The sequence below is a fragment of the Cynocephalus volans genome, chromosome 7, assembly GCF_027409185.1.
Source record: "Cynocephalus volans isolate mCynVol1 chromosome 7, mCynVol1.pri, whole genome shotgun sequence".
Lineage (NCBI taxonomy): Eukaryota > Metazoa > Chordata > Mammalia > Dermoptera > Cynocephalidae > Cynocephalus > Cynocephalus volans.
Window position 1 is genome coordinate 66,797,162 of NC_084466.1, and position 18,057 is coordinate 66,815,218.

The following is an 18,057-nucleotide window of genomic DNA, read 5'->3' on the forward strand; positions in this document are numbered from 1 at the left end:
AGATGTCAAGGATTGCTGTTACATTTATGAAGTATGTTTCAATAAATGTGTTTTATTTTTGGAAAAATGTATTTCTGAAACTAACAGATCATTGATGTTAACTGACTTAAATGTCATATATCTTTCAGAGGATCATAAAACAGGAGTTGGAGCAGTTATTTGGGCAGAAGGGAAATCTGTAAGTATGAAAATAATTCTTCAAATATTTAACCTGGATTTTGTTTAAACATAGTTCTGTCATTTTATTGACCTGTTGAGATTAATTTATTAAGTTCAGTAAACATTTTTTCATTCCCTCAACAGTTTTCTAGATAGAGTCATTCATTCAGCAAACGTTTATTAAACACCTTCTACAGGTTAGGCACTGTGCCACAGTGAACATTGGGTATTTAAAGATCACGTTTTCTGCCTTTCATGGCCTCTTTCTCTAGTGATGGAGTCAGAGAAGTAAAAAAGAAATGGGTACATAAGTGTAATTATGACTGATACCGTGAGAACATAGAGGAGGAACCTGTACTCTGCGTGGAGAAGTGAGTGAAATATTCTTGGAGGTGGTAACATGCTCTTAGTCTTAAAGAATGAGTAGGAGTTCATCAAACAGAGCAGTTAGTAGGATGAGGAGGATAACATGCAAAGGTAGAGGGCTAGAGAGAAAATGTGGGAAGATGTAGGTGATTTGGCATGTTGGAGTCCAACGTCCTGTGTAGAGTAGAGTGGGCAAAAATGGGACTGGACCATGAAGAACATTGTATGTCATGTAAAGAACTTGGACTTTATCGTTTAGGCAGTGGCATACCCTAGTATGGCACTAACCAGTAGAAACAAAAGGCATAATTTCTAGGAGTTACTTTTAAAAAGTAAAAAGAAACAGGTGAATCAATTTTAAGAATATATTTTATTCTGATATGCCCAAAAATATCATTTTAACATGTAATCAATATAAAAATTATTAATAAAATATTCTGCATTTTTCATATTAAGTCTTCAAAATCCTGTATGTATTTTACACTTATAAAGACCTCTCAGTTTAGATTAAGCACATGTGGCTAGCAGCTACTGTATTGGACATTGCAGTACAAGAATATTTTAAGTGGAAAATGGCTTTATCAGATTTACATTATAAGAAAAATTAAGTGGGGCAAGACAGGAATAGGGAGATTAATAAAAAAGAGGTGATGAGGACTTGGAGTTGTGGGGATGGGTTATGAGGGCACAGATCAAGAGACATTTAGTAACTATGTAGCTGACTGAAATATGAGCCTACATTTTGCTTCAACAGACTTTACCACAAGTAATTTGACTGTTTGCTTTGGTTTCATAAGCCCCTCAAGTTCATCCTCATCAGTACATCCAGATCATCCCTGCTAACCTACTACTTGGTCAGTGGTCACCATCTCATTCCCTGTTACTCCACACGTACAGTCGGTCACCTGCAGCTGTGGATTCCACTTTCAAAATACCTCTTGACTCTACTTATCTCTACCCCAACTGTTAACTCTGACTAGAATAGGTTCCTCTGCCAAAAATTCCCATAGCATTCTGTACAACTCATTTGTGAAACCCATCATAAAATTATGTGTCCAGTTTCCTACCCTGTCTAGATTATAAGGATCATGAAGGCAGAGACTCTGTGTTGTTTACAGCGGCATTACCAGCACCTAGCACAGGTCTGGGCTGTGGTTGGAACACAACAAATTCTCTTTTGCATTTATAGGAATGCTCAGCAGCCCTTTGGCTCAACATCTGGTTCTCAACTACTCTGTGGAGAATTTAAGTTTCCAGTTATCTCTAGTGGAGACATGCAGCATGGTACAGTGTAAGGATGTGGGTTTGGAATCAAGCAGCTTGGACTTAAATTCTGGCTATGTTACTTACTAGCTTTGTGACCCTGGACAAGTTGTTTAATTTCTCTTGGCCTCAGTTTCCTTATCTGTAAAATGGGGATAATAACAGTAGTACTCTCTAGGTTATTTTGAGGAATGACCAAATAAATAATGCATATAAAACTCAGCGTGGTGTTTGACATTTAGTAAATGCTCAAGAAGATTTATTAATGAGATAATATTTTATTTGCAAGCTTCTGTTGGCTTACATAACACAATGATTTTTAAGTTGCTGCAGTAGTCTGTGATATTATCACTTGAGTAATTATAATATATTGAAATTTAATGACATTTACAGTATATTCCAAACTATTATAAACACTTGTTATTGATAAAATATTTCATTCTAATAACTGATAAAGCATTTATATTAACAACTAGTATGCCATTGACCAAGAGAAATAAGAAAGAGCCACTGAAGTAAGACGTTCTATGATAATATATACATAGATGGTCAACGGACACAAAGAATGACTGCATATTGTAATGATGAATAAGCTGATTACTGATTTAACCGCCACACATTCTACATAATTATTGGAAATCAACGTTGTACCCCATATGTATGTATAATAAAAAAAACACACACACACACACACACACATACACACACATAGAACACATTCACACACATTCAATAAGTATTGAAAATTAAAGAAAAGTATGATTTTATTTTACAACTATATCATGATAGCACTTTTTAATTTTTTTGCAGCTGGCCTATACACAATAACACATTTTTAACCGAACAGAAATTGCTCAAAGTGTTTTTAAAATTTCTGATTTGTTAACGAGTAGTACAGCACAGAGCATGTAAGCATAATTAACAACCACTTACTGAGTACCTGCTATGTATGTAACATTCTAACATGTGTACTTAAAGGAATAGAAAAGTATAAAAACATGGTTTCTGCTCTCCAGGATCTATTTGGGGAGAAATATCTGAATCAAGTGAAACAATTTTTGAATTAAACAAGGTAGTATTTAATTAACTGCTAAAACCAAGGACTGACTTGAGATCGTAGACAAGAAAGCTGGTTAGCCTTCTTGGAATTTAGCTTTGGCAAGACCACACTGCAGTAGAAGGATCTAACACTGTATTTTTTTTGATGGCTCAGTTTGTTGTAGAAAATTAGATAAATATTCATTATACAAAGTATGACAGCAAGCTTTAAAAATACATTGCAAAGTGCCTTTTCAGAAGGTTGAAACTAACCATTGTTGGTTTGGTCTCTTCCATAGAGAAGTTGTGATGGAACAGGCGCTATGTACTTCATAGGATGTGGTTATAATGCTTTTCCTGTTGGATCTGAGTATGCTGACTTCCCACACATGGACGACAAGCAGAAGGACAGAGAAATAAGGAAATTCAGATACATCATACACGCAGAACAGAATGCCTTGACATTTAGGTATGAAATGCTTTTAAGGTATTTTTCTTTAAAATGTAGCAAGGTTAGTCAAAATAAGTTTTCTTTTAGTTGTAATTTATTTCCTTTTTCAAATTCCAAGAAATATTTTTTTCAGAAGTATAACTTTGCTGCTAGACCTGAGGCCACTGTCATGGATTCTCCAAGCCTTCCAATTTATTGAGCAAGTCATTTTTTTCCCACCTCTCATTTCAGTATGCGACTGCTTGAAGTTTATCCTTTAGGGTTTTGCTCAGCCTCTCATATTTCTGTATGTTAAAATCTCCTTTGTTTACTGTACAGATATGTAGACTTAATTATGAACTAAATTGCTTGTAATGAGCTTTTGTTAGAGATCATAACTGGCATTACCTCCTTCTAATGTTAATTTAGGTCATTTCCACAAACCCTTCTCAGAGTTTACCATCAAGGAGGTGAGGTTAGGGGATTAAAAACCTGATAAGACATGGTTTCTGTCCTTGGGAGCTTCTAATGCAGTAGCGGATATAAGATGGCATCCACCTAATGCGATGGATTCTGCAGAAGAGGCAAACACCAAGTGCTATGGACATACATGCAGGCAAGAGGCAGAGTGCAAGGGAAAAGCTGATGGAAGAGCTGGCACTTGAGCTGAGCTTTAAAGGATTGCTAGGACTGCGGCATTTGAAGATGCTTCCAGGAAGGGAAGGAAAAAAGGCTGTTCTTGCTTCTAGCATAAGCATCAGTCTACAGTAGGAAAATGCCTTGTGTGTTTAGGACCATGAATATTCCAGTCAGGCTGGAATGTGGACACATGGAAAAAGCAGCTCATGAGTTAGGCAGGGACTGGACAACAGGACTTGGAGGTTAGACTCTTTGGTAGGCAGTGGGGAAATGGAATGGCATTGACAGAGCCACCCTCTAGACATCACTTAGGTAGCAGGTGTATTATCTGAACAGACTGTGTGTACAGAATTCTGTTGCCTTAGTCCATGTGAACAGAAATGAGGGTCTGAACTAGGGAGATGGATACAGAATGCTGGCAGTGGGGGAACTGAAGACACTGGCTAAGAGCAGTATAATCCACAGAACCTGGAAGAACAATCCCTGTTGCCTCAGATGAGAGCAGCCCTTAGACCTAAACTACCCTCCAGCATGCAAAATTTCACCAAAAATCCATTCTTGTCCTTGTCCTCTTCATTACTACATATTTACTTGCTTTATTTTGTACGGCAGTATGAATATGTCAAATTCAAACATTTGTTAAATAAAATTATCGTATGATAGGGAATGGATAAGAAAACTAAAACTCAAAACAGAATTTTAGTATTAATTTATTCATTTAGTAAACATTTATTAAATATCCTTTAGGTACCAGATAGGGGTAGGTCTTTTGGCCGCCATGATGTGTTAATGTCTAAGCAGACATGGTTAGCTCTTAAGACACAGGTTAGTTTTAAGCACTAATTCCAGTATTAAAAAGAGGTGCTTGCTTACTTAGAAAGCATTGTTTTCTCTTTTTTATCTTTCTCTCTCTCTCTTTCTTATTGGTGTCTGTCTCTTTCTGTTTTCATCTATTTTGTAATCTTATACTGAACCTCTTGCCAATGGCTTAGAATCAATAAATGAATTTTAGTTATAATGTCTTGTTCAGGTGGTATTGTAACATTTTATGGGCTTATATATTTTGAACATTTACTAATTCAAGAAGAATAAGGCTTAATGATTATTGTTTATAACATGTTTTTAAAACAGTTCAATTTTAATTTTAATTTTAATTTTAAAGATTTCTCTGAAAAAGAACTTACCATTTCAGAAACTACCTTCCTAATATTTTATAATTTTTTTGTAGGTGTCAGGAAATAAAACCAGAAGAAAGAAGCATGATTTTTGTGACAAAGTGCCCTTGTGATGAGTGTGTACCTTTAATTAAAGGTGCAGGCATAAAACAAATCTATGCAGGGGACGTTGATGTTGGAAAAAAGAAGGCAGACATCTCTTACATGAGATTTAGGGAACTTGAGGGTGTTAGCAAATTTACAGTAAGTAGATACACATTTTTGCACAGTGTACTTTCTATTATGTTGTTAGGTATCCTGCTGCATATTGTAAATTAGTGATTCCCACCATTTTAAGAGTTTCAACAAGTTATTATCACTGAGTTTATTTTTATGTGAAAGCACTTACCTAGCTACAAATGTTCAGCTAAGGATCTCTGCCGAATTATGAATTTACAGCTCTGTAGAAAGTTGTACATTGACCTTACATACTCTTGAGCCAGTGGGCCCTTTGGTGCCATCTGGTGACTGATGAAAGATAATCTCTGACCCACCTCCCTTCCTTCACCTGCCTTTCTGGATTGGATAAAAGTGAAAATAGTTTATTATTACCCAAAAGACAGGAAGATGACACATACGTAAACACACACACATTTCTCATGATAAAAATCAGAAAAAAACTAGAATTTCATATTTGATATTTTTTTTAAAAGTACTGTGGTGGTTCATGGAAAACTCAAAACTTTATCTTTTTTAGTATCTAGGTTTTTAAAAACTTTATTTTGAAACATCCCACAAATATATAAAAGTTGCAAAAACACTACAAAGAAATTTTTTTCCAGAAGTTGTTGACATGATACCAGATTGCCTTCCATTTTCTCAAATGAGGAATAACCACATAACCACAGTAAAACCACAAAATGAAGAAATTAACATTGATACATTAGTGCCATTAACCCACAGTTCTAATCAACATTCACCAGTTGCCCCAGTAATGTTCTATATAGCAAAAAGACCCTGTCCAGCATCATACATTGTTTTTTATGACATCTAATGATTTAATCCTGGCACTTAATGTAAGATTTACATACTAGAATTTGCAGTGGATAGAAAAAGCATACAACAGAACTGTTTATGAGGGGGTGATGTGGCACTGAAAGAAGGGAGAGATGGGAAAGGTGCCTCTCTTGTAAAACTAAATAAAAGCTTACATCCAGTTAGTCAGAGAAATCACTAGCTCTTCCAGTTTTGTGTTTTTGTTTTCTGTCTCTTCATTCCTCCTAAAGAATGTGAAGAAATAGGTTTTTCAAATTCTCTTCAGAAAGATTAAGTGACCTAGCTCTTCAAGACTGTGAGTGATGCATTATAGCAAATTCTGAAATATCTTGCTTACTGGTAGATTTTAGTAGCTTTTCAATTATAAAGAGAATGAAGAGATCAGAAGAGCCTTTAAGATAGGGCAAGAGAAGCAGAGGGAGGTAGGAAGACAGACAAAGGGAGGTCCTAGGACAGAGATGGGAAACAGAAAGGCCTGTTTGGACCAGACTTGCGCAGGAGCACCCTCAGTCAGGCACACATTTGAGAGAAAAGACGTTCTCATGGCTTTTCTCTGTTCTCTTCTGATGCAGATTAGTTCTTCCCCTTCTTATCCTTTCCCTCATCTGTCATGGCTTGAAATACCATATAAATGGTTAGCTGAACACCTAGTTTTATAAATACCAGTAATTAACATGAACTAATATTTGTCCTAAATTTTAACTTCAGTAATAATTATACTGTTACTTTTAGACCATCAAAAGTAGTGTAAGAGTATCAATAAATTTGATATTCGTTTTTAAGATTAAGCTAAATTAAAATTTATTCTGTTGGAAAGATTTTTGCTTTTCTTTTTGATATGTTACCATAGACCTTGAGATAACTAGTTCTATGGTATTGTCAAAAACTAAGCTAGGGCTGGATAACGCTATTTTCAAGAATAGATTTTACCAGTGTATATCCATTCATTCAGTTCTTTTTTTTTTTTCTATTTAATTTGTGTGGATTTTTTTCTATTAGGTTGTATTACTTTTTTTTAAATTATGAAAGTAATATATGTTTATTTTAGAAGACAGAAAATAAAAAAGAACATATATTATCCCACAACTCATACGTACCACTACTAACATATTTCTGTATTTTCCGTTATTTAAAATTCTTCAAAAATTATTTTAATAATTATACAATATTCCAACCTATAGACCTAACTTATTTAACCATTCTCCTGTTGTTGGACACCTAGATTGTTTCTCATTTTTTACACTTATAAAAAGCCTTTTTGTGAATAATCTTGAACATAAATTCAGGGTTACTGGTTTTTACTTTGTTTGCCTGAATTAATAGATTGTAGTGGTTTAACATGTTTCAAAACATGTCTTTTGTGTCCATGTGTATGTGTAATTTCTTATGTAACTTCCCATCCCTTCTAAGTCCTTTCTCTTTCTTGATGCTAACTGTAACCATCACATTTCTATAAATGACCAACCATTTCTAGATGTCTTCTCTTGTAAGGACTTTTTATACATGGTAAAATGTTTGTCTTGTATCTCATCCCCCCTCAAGGCTCAAGATGTTAACTAGTTAATCTGATGAACTAATTGATGCTTGTGGAAGAGGCTCCCAGGTAATTTGTACTTAATTGTGTCTTTCTGGAGATAGTGCCCTAGCAGTCTTTTTGGTTAAGCCATTAGTGATTGTGATGGAGAATCTAGCCAGGTAAGAAAGGAAGGACTGTGCTATGAGATACTGATCACACTCCATTTTCTTTTCTGCTGCCCTAGTCTTCTGTATAATATCTGAGAATCTTTAGGCTTCCCTGTTTCTTTTTGAATGGTTGAGATGGAAAACTGTAATCAGAAGTGATATAGGATATGATATAGGATATGATATGATATAGAATGACATAACATTATATAAATAATAACTTACGTGACATAACCATATTAAAAGACAAGGTAATCTTGGTCATATTTTATTCTTTAATATCTAGGCCTTCTCTAGCTATTGTAAAATTCTGTAGGACCTGGAGATAGAATATGATGTGGTAGAAATTCCATAGTACTGGGCATGGGCAGGCCCAGATTCTAGTTCTAGCACTGCCTTTAGTTAGTGTGTAACCTGGGTCAAGTCACTGTAATTCTCTGGTCTTCCACTTCCTTACCTCTGAGATCAGTGTAGAGGATCTTTAAGGTCCCTTCCTTCTCTAAGAGTATTGATTCTGATCCCAGAAGTCCTATCATTCAGGATCACTCAGGGTGACATTATTAGGGCTTTGTTGATATGGTCTTGCTAACTCCATTTTCTTGTATTATTTTAAAGCTTTTTTGATATTTAAAAACAGGGTGCTGAGATGCTATTTATTAAATCCCTTTTAAGCATATAAATAAAATGTTTGCTTCCTCTTACAGTGGCAGCTGAATCAATCAGGAGCTTATGGTCTGGAACAAAATGAGCCTGAAAGGAGAGAAAGTGAGTATTTACAAGTCCTATGTTGAGGTTAACTTTGTTGCTGAGGAGAAAGGTTTTGTAGTGAATTTTAATGATCAGGTGATAGAAATTGTTCTGTTAATAGATGGAACTTATTCTTTTTTCAGGTTAGATTTTTGCCATTCAGTTTGTTTATTAACATTTGTGTATCTACCGTATGCTAGGTGCTATGAAGGTGCTGATTAATAATTAGTCCTACAGAATAATACAAATAATCATGTACAAATTGAATTTATAAATTAAATTTATATGAAAAATGAACAATAATGCTCTCCTAGAGTTTCTTGGGCAGCAAGGAAGGAAAAATGTATAATTAGCACAGATGGATCTAGGACCAGATGTTGAGGATATATACATTCTTCTAGAGTAAAGTCACATTTGCCCAGATTGGACAGAGAATGGAAATGTTCTGGTTATTTGAACAATCTGGTTAACCAAGAATTATCATAGCTACCAGAAATGAATTACTAGTGTCTAAAACTTCATTATTTGCATATTAACACAGATATTTTGAATGTAAGATAATCTTTGGGAGATCTTACAATTCCTTAGGCACTAATTTTGAACATTAGTTAGTGCTCTACAATATTGTTTAAAAATAGTAGCTATATTATCTGATTGTATTCTAGGAAAATGGAAGCTTACTGTAAGTTTTCTTGATAACAATGATTTTATTAGATCTCTATGAAAATAACTTCTGGGCTGGTCATTTAGCTCACTTGGTTAGAGTGTGGTGCTGATAGCACTAAGATCAAGTTTTCAATCCCCTTACTGGCCAGCCACCAAAACCAAAAAAAAGGAAAAGAAAATAATTTCTGTGTGAATATTTTAATTTCCTGTGTTCTGAATTAGCTGTATTTTATGCAACTAATGAATTTATTGTTTGCAATCTTGAAAAAAATATGTATCCAGTACATCTTTCTTTTAAAAAATTTATCAGGAAAAAAAGGCAAAAGAGAAGAAGGAAAGAAAATATATGGATCTGATTAAAGAGTGTATATTCGATTACAGTGTTTGAGAGATCAGTTAATAATTCCATATTGTTAGGGAAGGGATAAAAAAAGCACCAGTCATAAAAAGATGAATTAATTTAGCTGTGTTAAAATTAAAAACATCTATTCATCAAAAGATACCATTAAGAGAGTGCAAAGGCAAGCCATGGGATAGAAGATATTTGCCACTTATAATCAACAAAGGGCTTGTCTCCAGGATTTGTTAAATTCCTAGATCATTAAGGAAGAAGGTCTTTAACTTGTGGTTAAAGTCCCAAGATTAGAAGGAGTGGACAAGAGGAAGTCTTCTGGTTTGCTGGCAATGTTTTATTTATTGACCCAGGTAATGGTTAAGTGTATGTTTGCTTTGTGACAGTTCATTGAATTGTAAGTTTATGTTTTATATTCATTTTTGAGCGTTTTATATCAGTAAATAATATTCCTATCTTTCCAGGTATATGACAGCTTTACTGGGATATAACTCACATATTGTAAATTCACCCTTTTAAAGTGTACAACTCAGTGGTTTTTAGTATATTCACAGAGTTGGGCAACCATCCCCACAAGCCAATTTCAGAACATTTTCATTATCTTAGAAAGAAACCTCATATACCCATTTGCAGTCACTTCCCATTCTTCCCTACTCCCAGCCCTAGGCAACCACTAATCTACTTCACATTTTTGTGGATTTGTCTATTTTGGCCATTTCATATAAATGGAGTTGTATAACGTGGTTCCTTTCTGATTTTTGATTCAGTCGAGAAATAGACACAGGAATCAAACAGATGAAAGGTGAAACCCCACCTTTATTGCTAGAGTGGGGCTTGACCTTTGGCCAAATCAGTCGGTCCAGCTCTTGGAGACTTGCTGCTTCACACCCTCTCAGTGTCAGTAGCAGGGACAATACGAGCACAGGCGGGCAGTGTGACTGACTCCTCTCAAGGGCCCTTCTACTCCTTACAACTGGAACCCAAACAAACCATAACAAGCATTCCTTTTAAAGAATCACAGGGCTTTCAAGAAAATAAGGAAACTATCCAGGCACCCATGTTCCCCTCAAAAAACCAAAAAAAAAAAAAAAAAATAGAGATAAGAGGAACATTTTGCTAGGATGTAAATAGCAAAAGCAGACGCAAAAGCCAGAGTTACACTATGGATAAATGTCCATATAAGCTGGGGTCATGAGAGTAGGTCTGGGGTCTGCTGCAAGGTAGGTAAACAAAGCCTGAGACTCCTTCATTAAACTGGGTCCTCAAAGCTAAAATGCTCCCACTCGGGGGCACCTCCTCGCTCCTGGCAGAAGCAAATGCAAAAAAAAAAAAAAAAAAAAAAAACTGAAGGAAAGCAATCCCAACTTAGGCCCACAGGATATAATGAAATATGAGTTTGTAGTTGGAAAATCACCAAACACGGAAGAAAATATAGCACCACGAGTGAGAGCCAACAGAAACAACAAACAGCATATTTAGTCTCCCAAAGAGTCTAAATAGAGGACATAAAGTGTCTAAGAAGTGAAAGATGGTATTGAAAAAATGAGCAAGGAACAAGCTTTTGTAAAAGAAAGTAACTAGGTATATTTTAAAGTAATCAGAATTTAGAGAAATGAAAAAATACTCTTGTTAAAACGAAAAAACTCAGGGGCCAGCCCTTGAGAGAGTGTAGTGGTGCTGATAACACCAAGGCCAAGGGTTCGGATCCCTATATAGCGATGTCCGGTTAGCTCACTTGGGAGAGCATGGTGCTGAGAACACCAAGTCAAGGGTTAAGATCCCCTTACTGGTCATCTTTTAAAAAAATAAATAAAATAAATAAAATAAAATAAAAAAACTTAGTGGATGAAGTTAAGCGGCTGTTTATCAGTGGGCACACTGTTGGTATTTTGAGTGGTCCAGTTCTTTAATGTGGGGGTACTGCCTCATGAATTGTGGGACACTTATCATTGCTGACAGAAAGGGCCATGCACATCGCAGGGGCAGGTATGAACCATTTAATATATAGGGTTGGAAAATGGGTTATCCATGTAGAAAAAATGATATTGTATTCTCACTTCACATAATACACAAAAATCAATCCCAGATGAATTAAAGACAAGTGGAAAAGGTTACTTTTTTCAAGTTTTAGAAGAAAATATAGATATCTTTAAAATCTATAGTAGAAAGGATAACTTAAGCAGGACACAAATACCTGTAACGCTCGTAAAAGAAAAGAATGAGAAATTAGAATACATTCCAATTAAGGACTTCTCTTCTCCAAACGACAGTATTAAAGAAAGTGAAAAGACCAGCCATCCCCTGGAGGAATACATTTTTCACACATGGCAATGAACTGGTTCCCAGAACATGTAAAGAAGTCCAACAAATTGATAAGAAAAAAAATTTAATGAATGGGTAACAGTTATCAGTATTTCACAACAGATGAAAAACAAATGTCCAATATAATTGTTCTATTTTTTTTTTTCTTTTTGGTGGCTGGCCAGTATGGGGATCCGAACCCTTGACCTTGGTGTTACCAACACTGCTGTAACCAAGTGAGCTAACCAGCCAGCCTGTTTTTACTTATTTGTTTGTTTTGTCCCCAAATGTCCAATAAACACATGAAAGGATGATCAAACTCATTAGTAGTCATAGATATGTAAATTAAGATCACATTGAAGCAATGTTTTACACCCAGTAGATTTGCAAAATTAAAGTTTGCCATTACAAAGTGCTAGTGAGAATATGGGTCATTAGGAATTTTTGTATGTTGCTGATTGGACTGGAAATTTTTCAGCCACCTTAGAAAATAATTTGACATCTTTGTAAAGCTACAAATGCCTATACCATGACCCAGCAATTGGACTTCTAAGTATATGCCCTAGAGAAACTCTTGCATATTGCATGAGAGACAGAGAGACAGAATTCGTTGCAATGTTGTTCTTAAAAGCAAAAACTGGAAATAACACAAATGTTTATCTTGGGAGATTAGACAAAAATATTATGGTGTATTCTCACAATGGAAGCAATGGAATTGATAAACACGAAATTCAAGATAGTGATTTCCTCTGAATGGAGTGAAAGGGGATGGGATCCAAGAGAGAGGACATGGGAACTGGCAATGTTCTCGTTGTTAGGTTGGACAGTAGGTTCTTTTTGTTCCTCCTTATACAAACAGTTTTATTCAGTTAGTGCACATTTAAGCAAGATAACTCTTTTGGGGCAGTAGGTTCTTGAGTGTTCACTTTATTATTAAGCTTTAGAACTCCCATTTATATTATATATATTCTTTTTGTGTGTGTTTCAAATATTACCTAATAAGATGAGAGAGATGTCTTTCCAGATCTACTCTGGAAGACACTAAGGCAGCAACAGAACAGAATACACAGCTTGGAGGGCAGGAGATCCTTCCAAAGATGGGAAGCAAAGGGCCGGGAGGAAGTTTTTGTAGGTGATGGTTATATTCATTGTCTTGACTGTGGTGGTGGCTTCACAGATGTGTACTTATGTCAAAACTCATTCAAATTGTACACTTTAAATATGTGCAGTTTATTGTATACTGTAAACACATACAGTTTATTGTACAAAGAAAGCTATTAAAAACAAAAGCCAGGAAGTGGTGGAAGGCAGACTCTTCTCCCAGCCTGCCCAGTCAGATAAGCCTGTCTTCCTCCCAGGAGACGTGTGTGTGAATGTGGAGGGTCTCCCAGAACCTCCACACCCCACAGACCATTCCCTCCTCCCATTGCAGGAGGATTAAGTGTATTTTGTTTCTTCCAGCCTGATAATAAGAACTTTTTCCCAAAAAAGTTTTATTAGTTATTTGCCATATGCTGTTGAGTGAATGCAGTTTTTAAAAGGTCAGATAGTGTATTATGTGAGTTTTCTAGAATTAGTTCTTCACCGTTGAGAATTTGAAGATAAAAAAGTGAGTGTTTCTTCAACTTAAGCATTATTTTGCCCTTAAAACCTGTATGGTTGTAACAAGTACTCATTTATTTGAAGTGAAGTGTTCCTGACATGAAGTTATTCTTGAATGCTAGACGGTGTGCTGACACCCACCCCTCTGTGCGAAGAACAGCACCAGAACAAGAAGCTGTGTCTTGGAAACTACAAAGAAGTCCGGGCTACGCTGGAGTGAAGGCCTCGAGAATTTTTTATTGCACTTTTAAAATGCAGCCTTGTTAACTCAGAAAGTAAGGATGGATTTTGTGAATAATTGAGAAATTTTTTAAAGGAAGCTAATTTATTACCAGGATATGAATGATGTTAATAAGAATATTTTTATTTTAGATTTGTATGTTTCCCAGAATATAGTAGTCTTTTCATTTATTACACTAAATGAGGTAGCAATAACTTAATGAGACTAATGTAATCACCAGTAGGGACTGATTTTTATTTATCTTGACTTTATACTTGCCAGTTTGAAAGGGGCTGGTTCACTGGAGGTCACACCTCAGCAGGGAATTATACAGCTTTGAGAAATATTAATTCCTTTGGATTACAAGGAAGACAATCAGTAAACTGCTCCATGGAAATAAATGACAATCTGGCTATCTTTTAAGAGTCAGTGTATCACTAACCAAAAGGTCACATTTTTACCTAAAGCTTTCTCAGAATTTTTTTAATTAGAATTGACTCAGAAAAATCAAGTTGGTGGACCTAGTCTCCATCTTAAAAGCATATTTTTTAAAAGGTTGTTAGTTACTCTTAAATCTTCTAATATGTAGAAATCACAATGACTTGTTGGGCTAGGGTGTTTTATCACTAATTTGGGGTAGCAGTGGGAAGAGAATATTATTCTGAGATAGTATTGCTATCTGATATCACTAATAATGAACCTCAAATTTGGTTATGATGTTAACAGAGAATAAATATTTTAGTCTGGACTATTGAAATTAGCCTTTTAGGAATTCCATTCATAAATGCTTCCCCCCATCTAATTTTCCCCTCCATTTAATTAACATGTAGTATCTCACAGCTTGACCTTAAAAATGAGGGCCTTTTAAGAACATTTGCAAACCTCAAGAATATGGAAAGTCTTGAAAGTAGACATTATGGTTATTTCAGTTACATTCCAAATTGCTCTTTGTGATTTCTCTCATTTTTATTTCCTGAGAAACTTTCAGAAAATTAGTTCAAAGATGAAGGTCCATGTTTTGTACTTTCCTAGAGTTAGGGAGGGGGTTGCTGCGGCCCAGGGCCCTCAGGCCTGGGGTGCATGTCTTGAGACACAGCTGCCCTGGCTGTGTGGAGGGAGTCAGCTTTGCCTCTGCTTTTGTCCCCTTTCTTTCCATGGCATCACACACCCTCATGGCGCCTCCTGTCAGTTTCTCAGAATCACATAAGGATGATCCAAATGGTTACTGGATCCCAGCTTAGGCAGCAGCCTGTTTAGATCTACCGGGAGTCCAAAGTTGTCATACCAGTTAACTGAGAACTGCCATAAACACTTTACACAGATGTAGGTTATGGAATAAGGAGGGAGAGGAGGGGAGCTACCCTTAGAGATAACTAATGCTAAGCTGAAAACCATTAGTTAAGCTATTCAATATTTATCAAACTGAGATTGCCTACCTCCCAAATCACTTTACTATATTAATTCTTGGATTTGTTATTTTTTACTAACATGTCATCTACATCAAATTTTTTATAAAACAATCAGCACATATTTTGTAAGACCCCAAAGCCTGGTATCCTGCTAGGTTTATGAATTTAGGTGTTGGGCATTGGGTTGCGATATCAGAAAGGAGAAGCATATGAATGGGAAAGCTGTGATGAGGAAATGGAAAAGTGATATTCCCACAGCACTGTTAAATGATCCTGATGATGCCATTTTTCTGCTAAACTATCAGATTTCATTAACAGTTATTGAGGGTTTACTGTGTAGCACCAGAAGATCCATGAAGGCAGGGAGATTTTATATAGATATTACATATATATGTAATTATATATATATATGTAATTTTTAAAAAACTGCTGAATCCCAGTGCCTAGAACAGTGCCTGGCACATAACAGGCACTCAGTAAACTTTTGTTGATTGATTAAATGGCTGCTAGACACTATCTAGACCCTGGAAGGAGATGTGCAGGAAATGCTCCCTGATCTTAAGATGCTCACAGCTGAGTGGAAGATACAAGCATGGAATCGAGTATTTAAGAGAAATGATTCTCAGATTGAGTCCCTGGACCAGCAGCATCAGCATCACCTGGGGACTTGTTGGAACTGCAAATTCTTAGGGTCCACCCTAGACCTACTGAAGCAGAACCTTTGGGGGTGGGCCAAGCAAGCTGTTTTCACAGGTCCTCCAGGGCGTCCTGGGGACTATGGCTGAGAACCGCCACTGTGGACATAACTATGGGAACAGTGATGGCACAAGAGGACGTGCAGACCCTCTGGAAGTCATGGAAAGGGCCTTGTAGAAGAGGAGGTGCTGAGCAGGGTCCCAAGGTGGAGTCAGGGGGTTGCCAGGCAAACAGTGGGATGAGATGAATTTCTGAAAGTCATGGACGGTCACCATGGGAGTGGGAAAGGAAAATGACTAGAGGACACACACAAGGACTGCTGAGCCCCACCGAGAGCACAGTTGGGTCTGCAGAAGCTGTGGGGAGCAATGTTGACTCAGGCCTACTAATTCACAGTCAAGAGACTTCATGCCTTAACCCGAGAAATCAGAATTTGCGTTTAAACAAAAAGTCCAGTGTCTTCCTTAATTTTAAAGATTGGGAGAATAATGGTAAATTCATAATTTGTAAGAACAGTGCTGCCATTTGTTTACTTAGTGACAACAGAATATGTGAAACATTGGCCTGGTTTACTTCCAATCTGTCATGCATAGTATGCACAAGTTAATGTATGTTCATTGTGTTACTGCTGAAGCTTTTTTTAAAAATCTGGCTTTTCTGTGTGTTTTTCTTCCTCAACTCACTGAGTTTGAAAATATACCATTCACTCATAAGACTTCCTCTTTTTATGCATGAACGGTTCTGCTTTGGGATCTGCCACAACAATCTGCTTTTGACATGCTTTAGAGCAAGTGGCATTGAACACAACTGTTGAAGAGTCCTGGTATTGCAATAGGGGCCACCTGGCATTTAGCTGAGGCTGTTACTGTTGTTTTTTTAGGACTGAGCATCAGTTTAGTACCTTCATTTCATATCCTTTTTAACTTAACATTTTTATTAGTATATTTTAGTACCGACAGACATCCCGTGATATCATTATGCATCTCTTCCTTGGCGATAAGCCTCAAAGATATTGTGTTAGGGGAATACATATTCTCCTTCAAGGGCTATTAAGACTTGATGGAGATGAATACCTGAAAAATACAGATTTTCTCAAAAACAACCTTTGGGGAGAAAGAGTTAAGTCTTGTTGGACATCACTAGAGCAATTGGGTGTCCTGCCATTTGTTATTTCTGATTGTATATTTTAAAGCATTTTAAAATGGAAACACTTTACCAGGCTTACCTTGTATTTTGACTGGTGCTTAACTCTCTCTGATCATTACTGGAGTTGGTCCACTAGGTGGCTTCAGACTCAAGTTTCATTCAAACCCAGCTTATTTAAGGTGGGTGAGGCTGGCTCACCCAGCACCTCCCAACCATTTACCCTGGGTATTGCCTACTGAATTCCCCATGAGACCTAAACATTTACTTCATGAACGTCTTTGACAGAAACTCAAAATATGAAAAGGAAAATATCATTGGTGAGGAACTGCAACCTTATTTTTAAATCTTCTATGATATATTTCAGTGTGGTTTTAGTATGCAACAATCAAATGCATGGGCTTTTAGTAATTTGTAATGATTATTTAAAATAGGAAATTAGTGGAGAAATATTGTCTATATCTGTTTTTACAATGGTATCATCAAACCTGTGTTTCCTATATAATAGTAGAAATAACTCATTAGTGAAAGACTAGTGAGTGTACATATCTACTACTATGTAGCAGATTTTTAATTTTAATTTACCACTTAGAGTTGTAGCTTTCATTTCTGTAAGGATGACTGTAACCCAGCGAGTTACTTTTCCTGCAAACCTCCTCCCCAACCCTTGGTCTGCCAAAACTTTTCAGTTTGGTCAGCTTTATTTCTGGATCAGTGATTAACTTCTTTATAAACATGAACTCTATCTTTAGTGACACTAAGATACATAAGCGAAACTCATGGTGGCATTGCCCCTAATTTTCCTGAATGTTTATTTCTAAACCCCGTAACATTTGGGGAAGAAAGGGCGAGCCCATGTTAGGACAGGCGCTCCTTGGTGAGTGTTGCACAAAGTAATTTTTAGGGAAACCACGTCTTTCGAGAAAGACATGAGCCAGGATTTTCCTGGAATACCTCCCCCACCCCATGCTTCTGTCCTCAGAAATGGGGGTCCAGGCCAAGGTGAAAAAGGGAGAAGCCATGATTCATGCTAATGTAGACACCCACACCTGGCTGTGGCCCAGGGTATATCCCAAGGGCGAAGAAGGGTGGAGGAAGGAGGCTGTTTTGCCAGTAGAGCATGTGGAAACAGA

General features: G+C 36.5%; 1 protein-coding gene across 3 annotated transcripts in view; it reads left to right on the top strand.

Moving 5' to 3' along the window:
• The window catches only part of CDADC1 (cytidine and dCMP deaminase domain containing 1), a 32,831-nt gene extending 18,737 nt beyond the window's left edge, over positions 1 to 14,094 (top strand). For 2 of the 3 annotated variants that reach the window (XM_063102311.1, XM_063102312.1), the window contains exons 5-9: positions 129 to 178; positions 3,126 to 3,295; positions 5,124 to 5,313; positions 8,493 to 8,553; positions 13,579 to 14,094. In XM_063102311.1, the coding sequence (XP_062958381.1) occupies positions 129 to 178; positions 3,126 to 3,295; positions 5,124 to 5,313; positions 8,493 to 8,553; positions 13,579 to 13,676 (569 nt within the window). In that variant the 3' untranslated portion in view covers positions 13,677 to 14,094. Of the gene's footprint in view, positions 1 to 128; positions 179 to 3,125; positions 3,296 to 5,123; positions 5,314 to 7,647; positions 7,709 to 8,492; positions 8,554 to 13,578 lie in introns of all 3 variants that reach the window. The other variant, XR_010024047.1, reaches the window with a different exon arrangement.
• Positions 14,095 to 18,057: the final 3,963 nt, after the last annotated feature.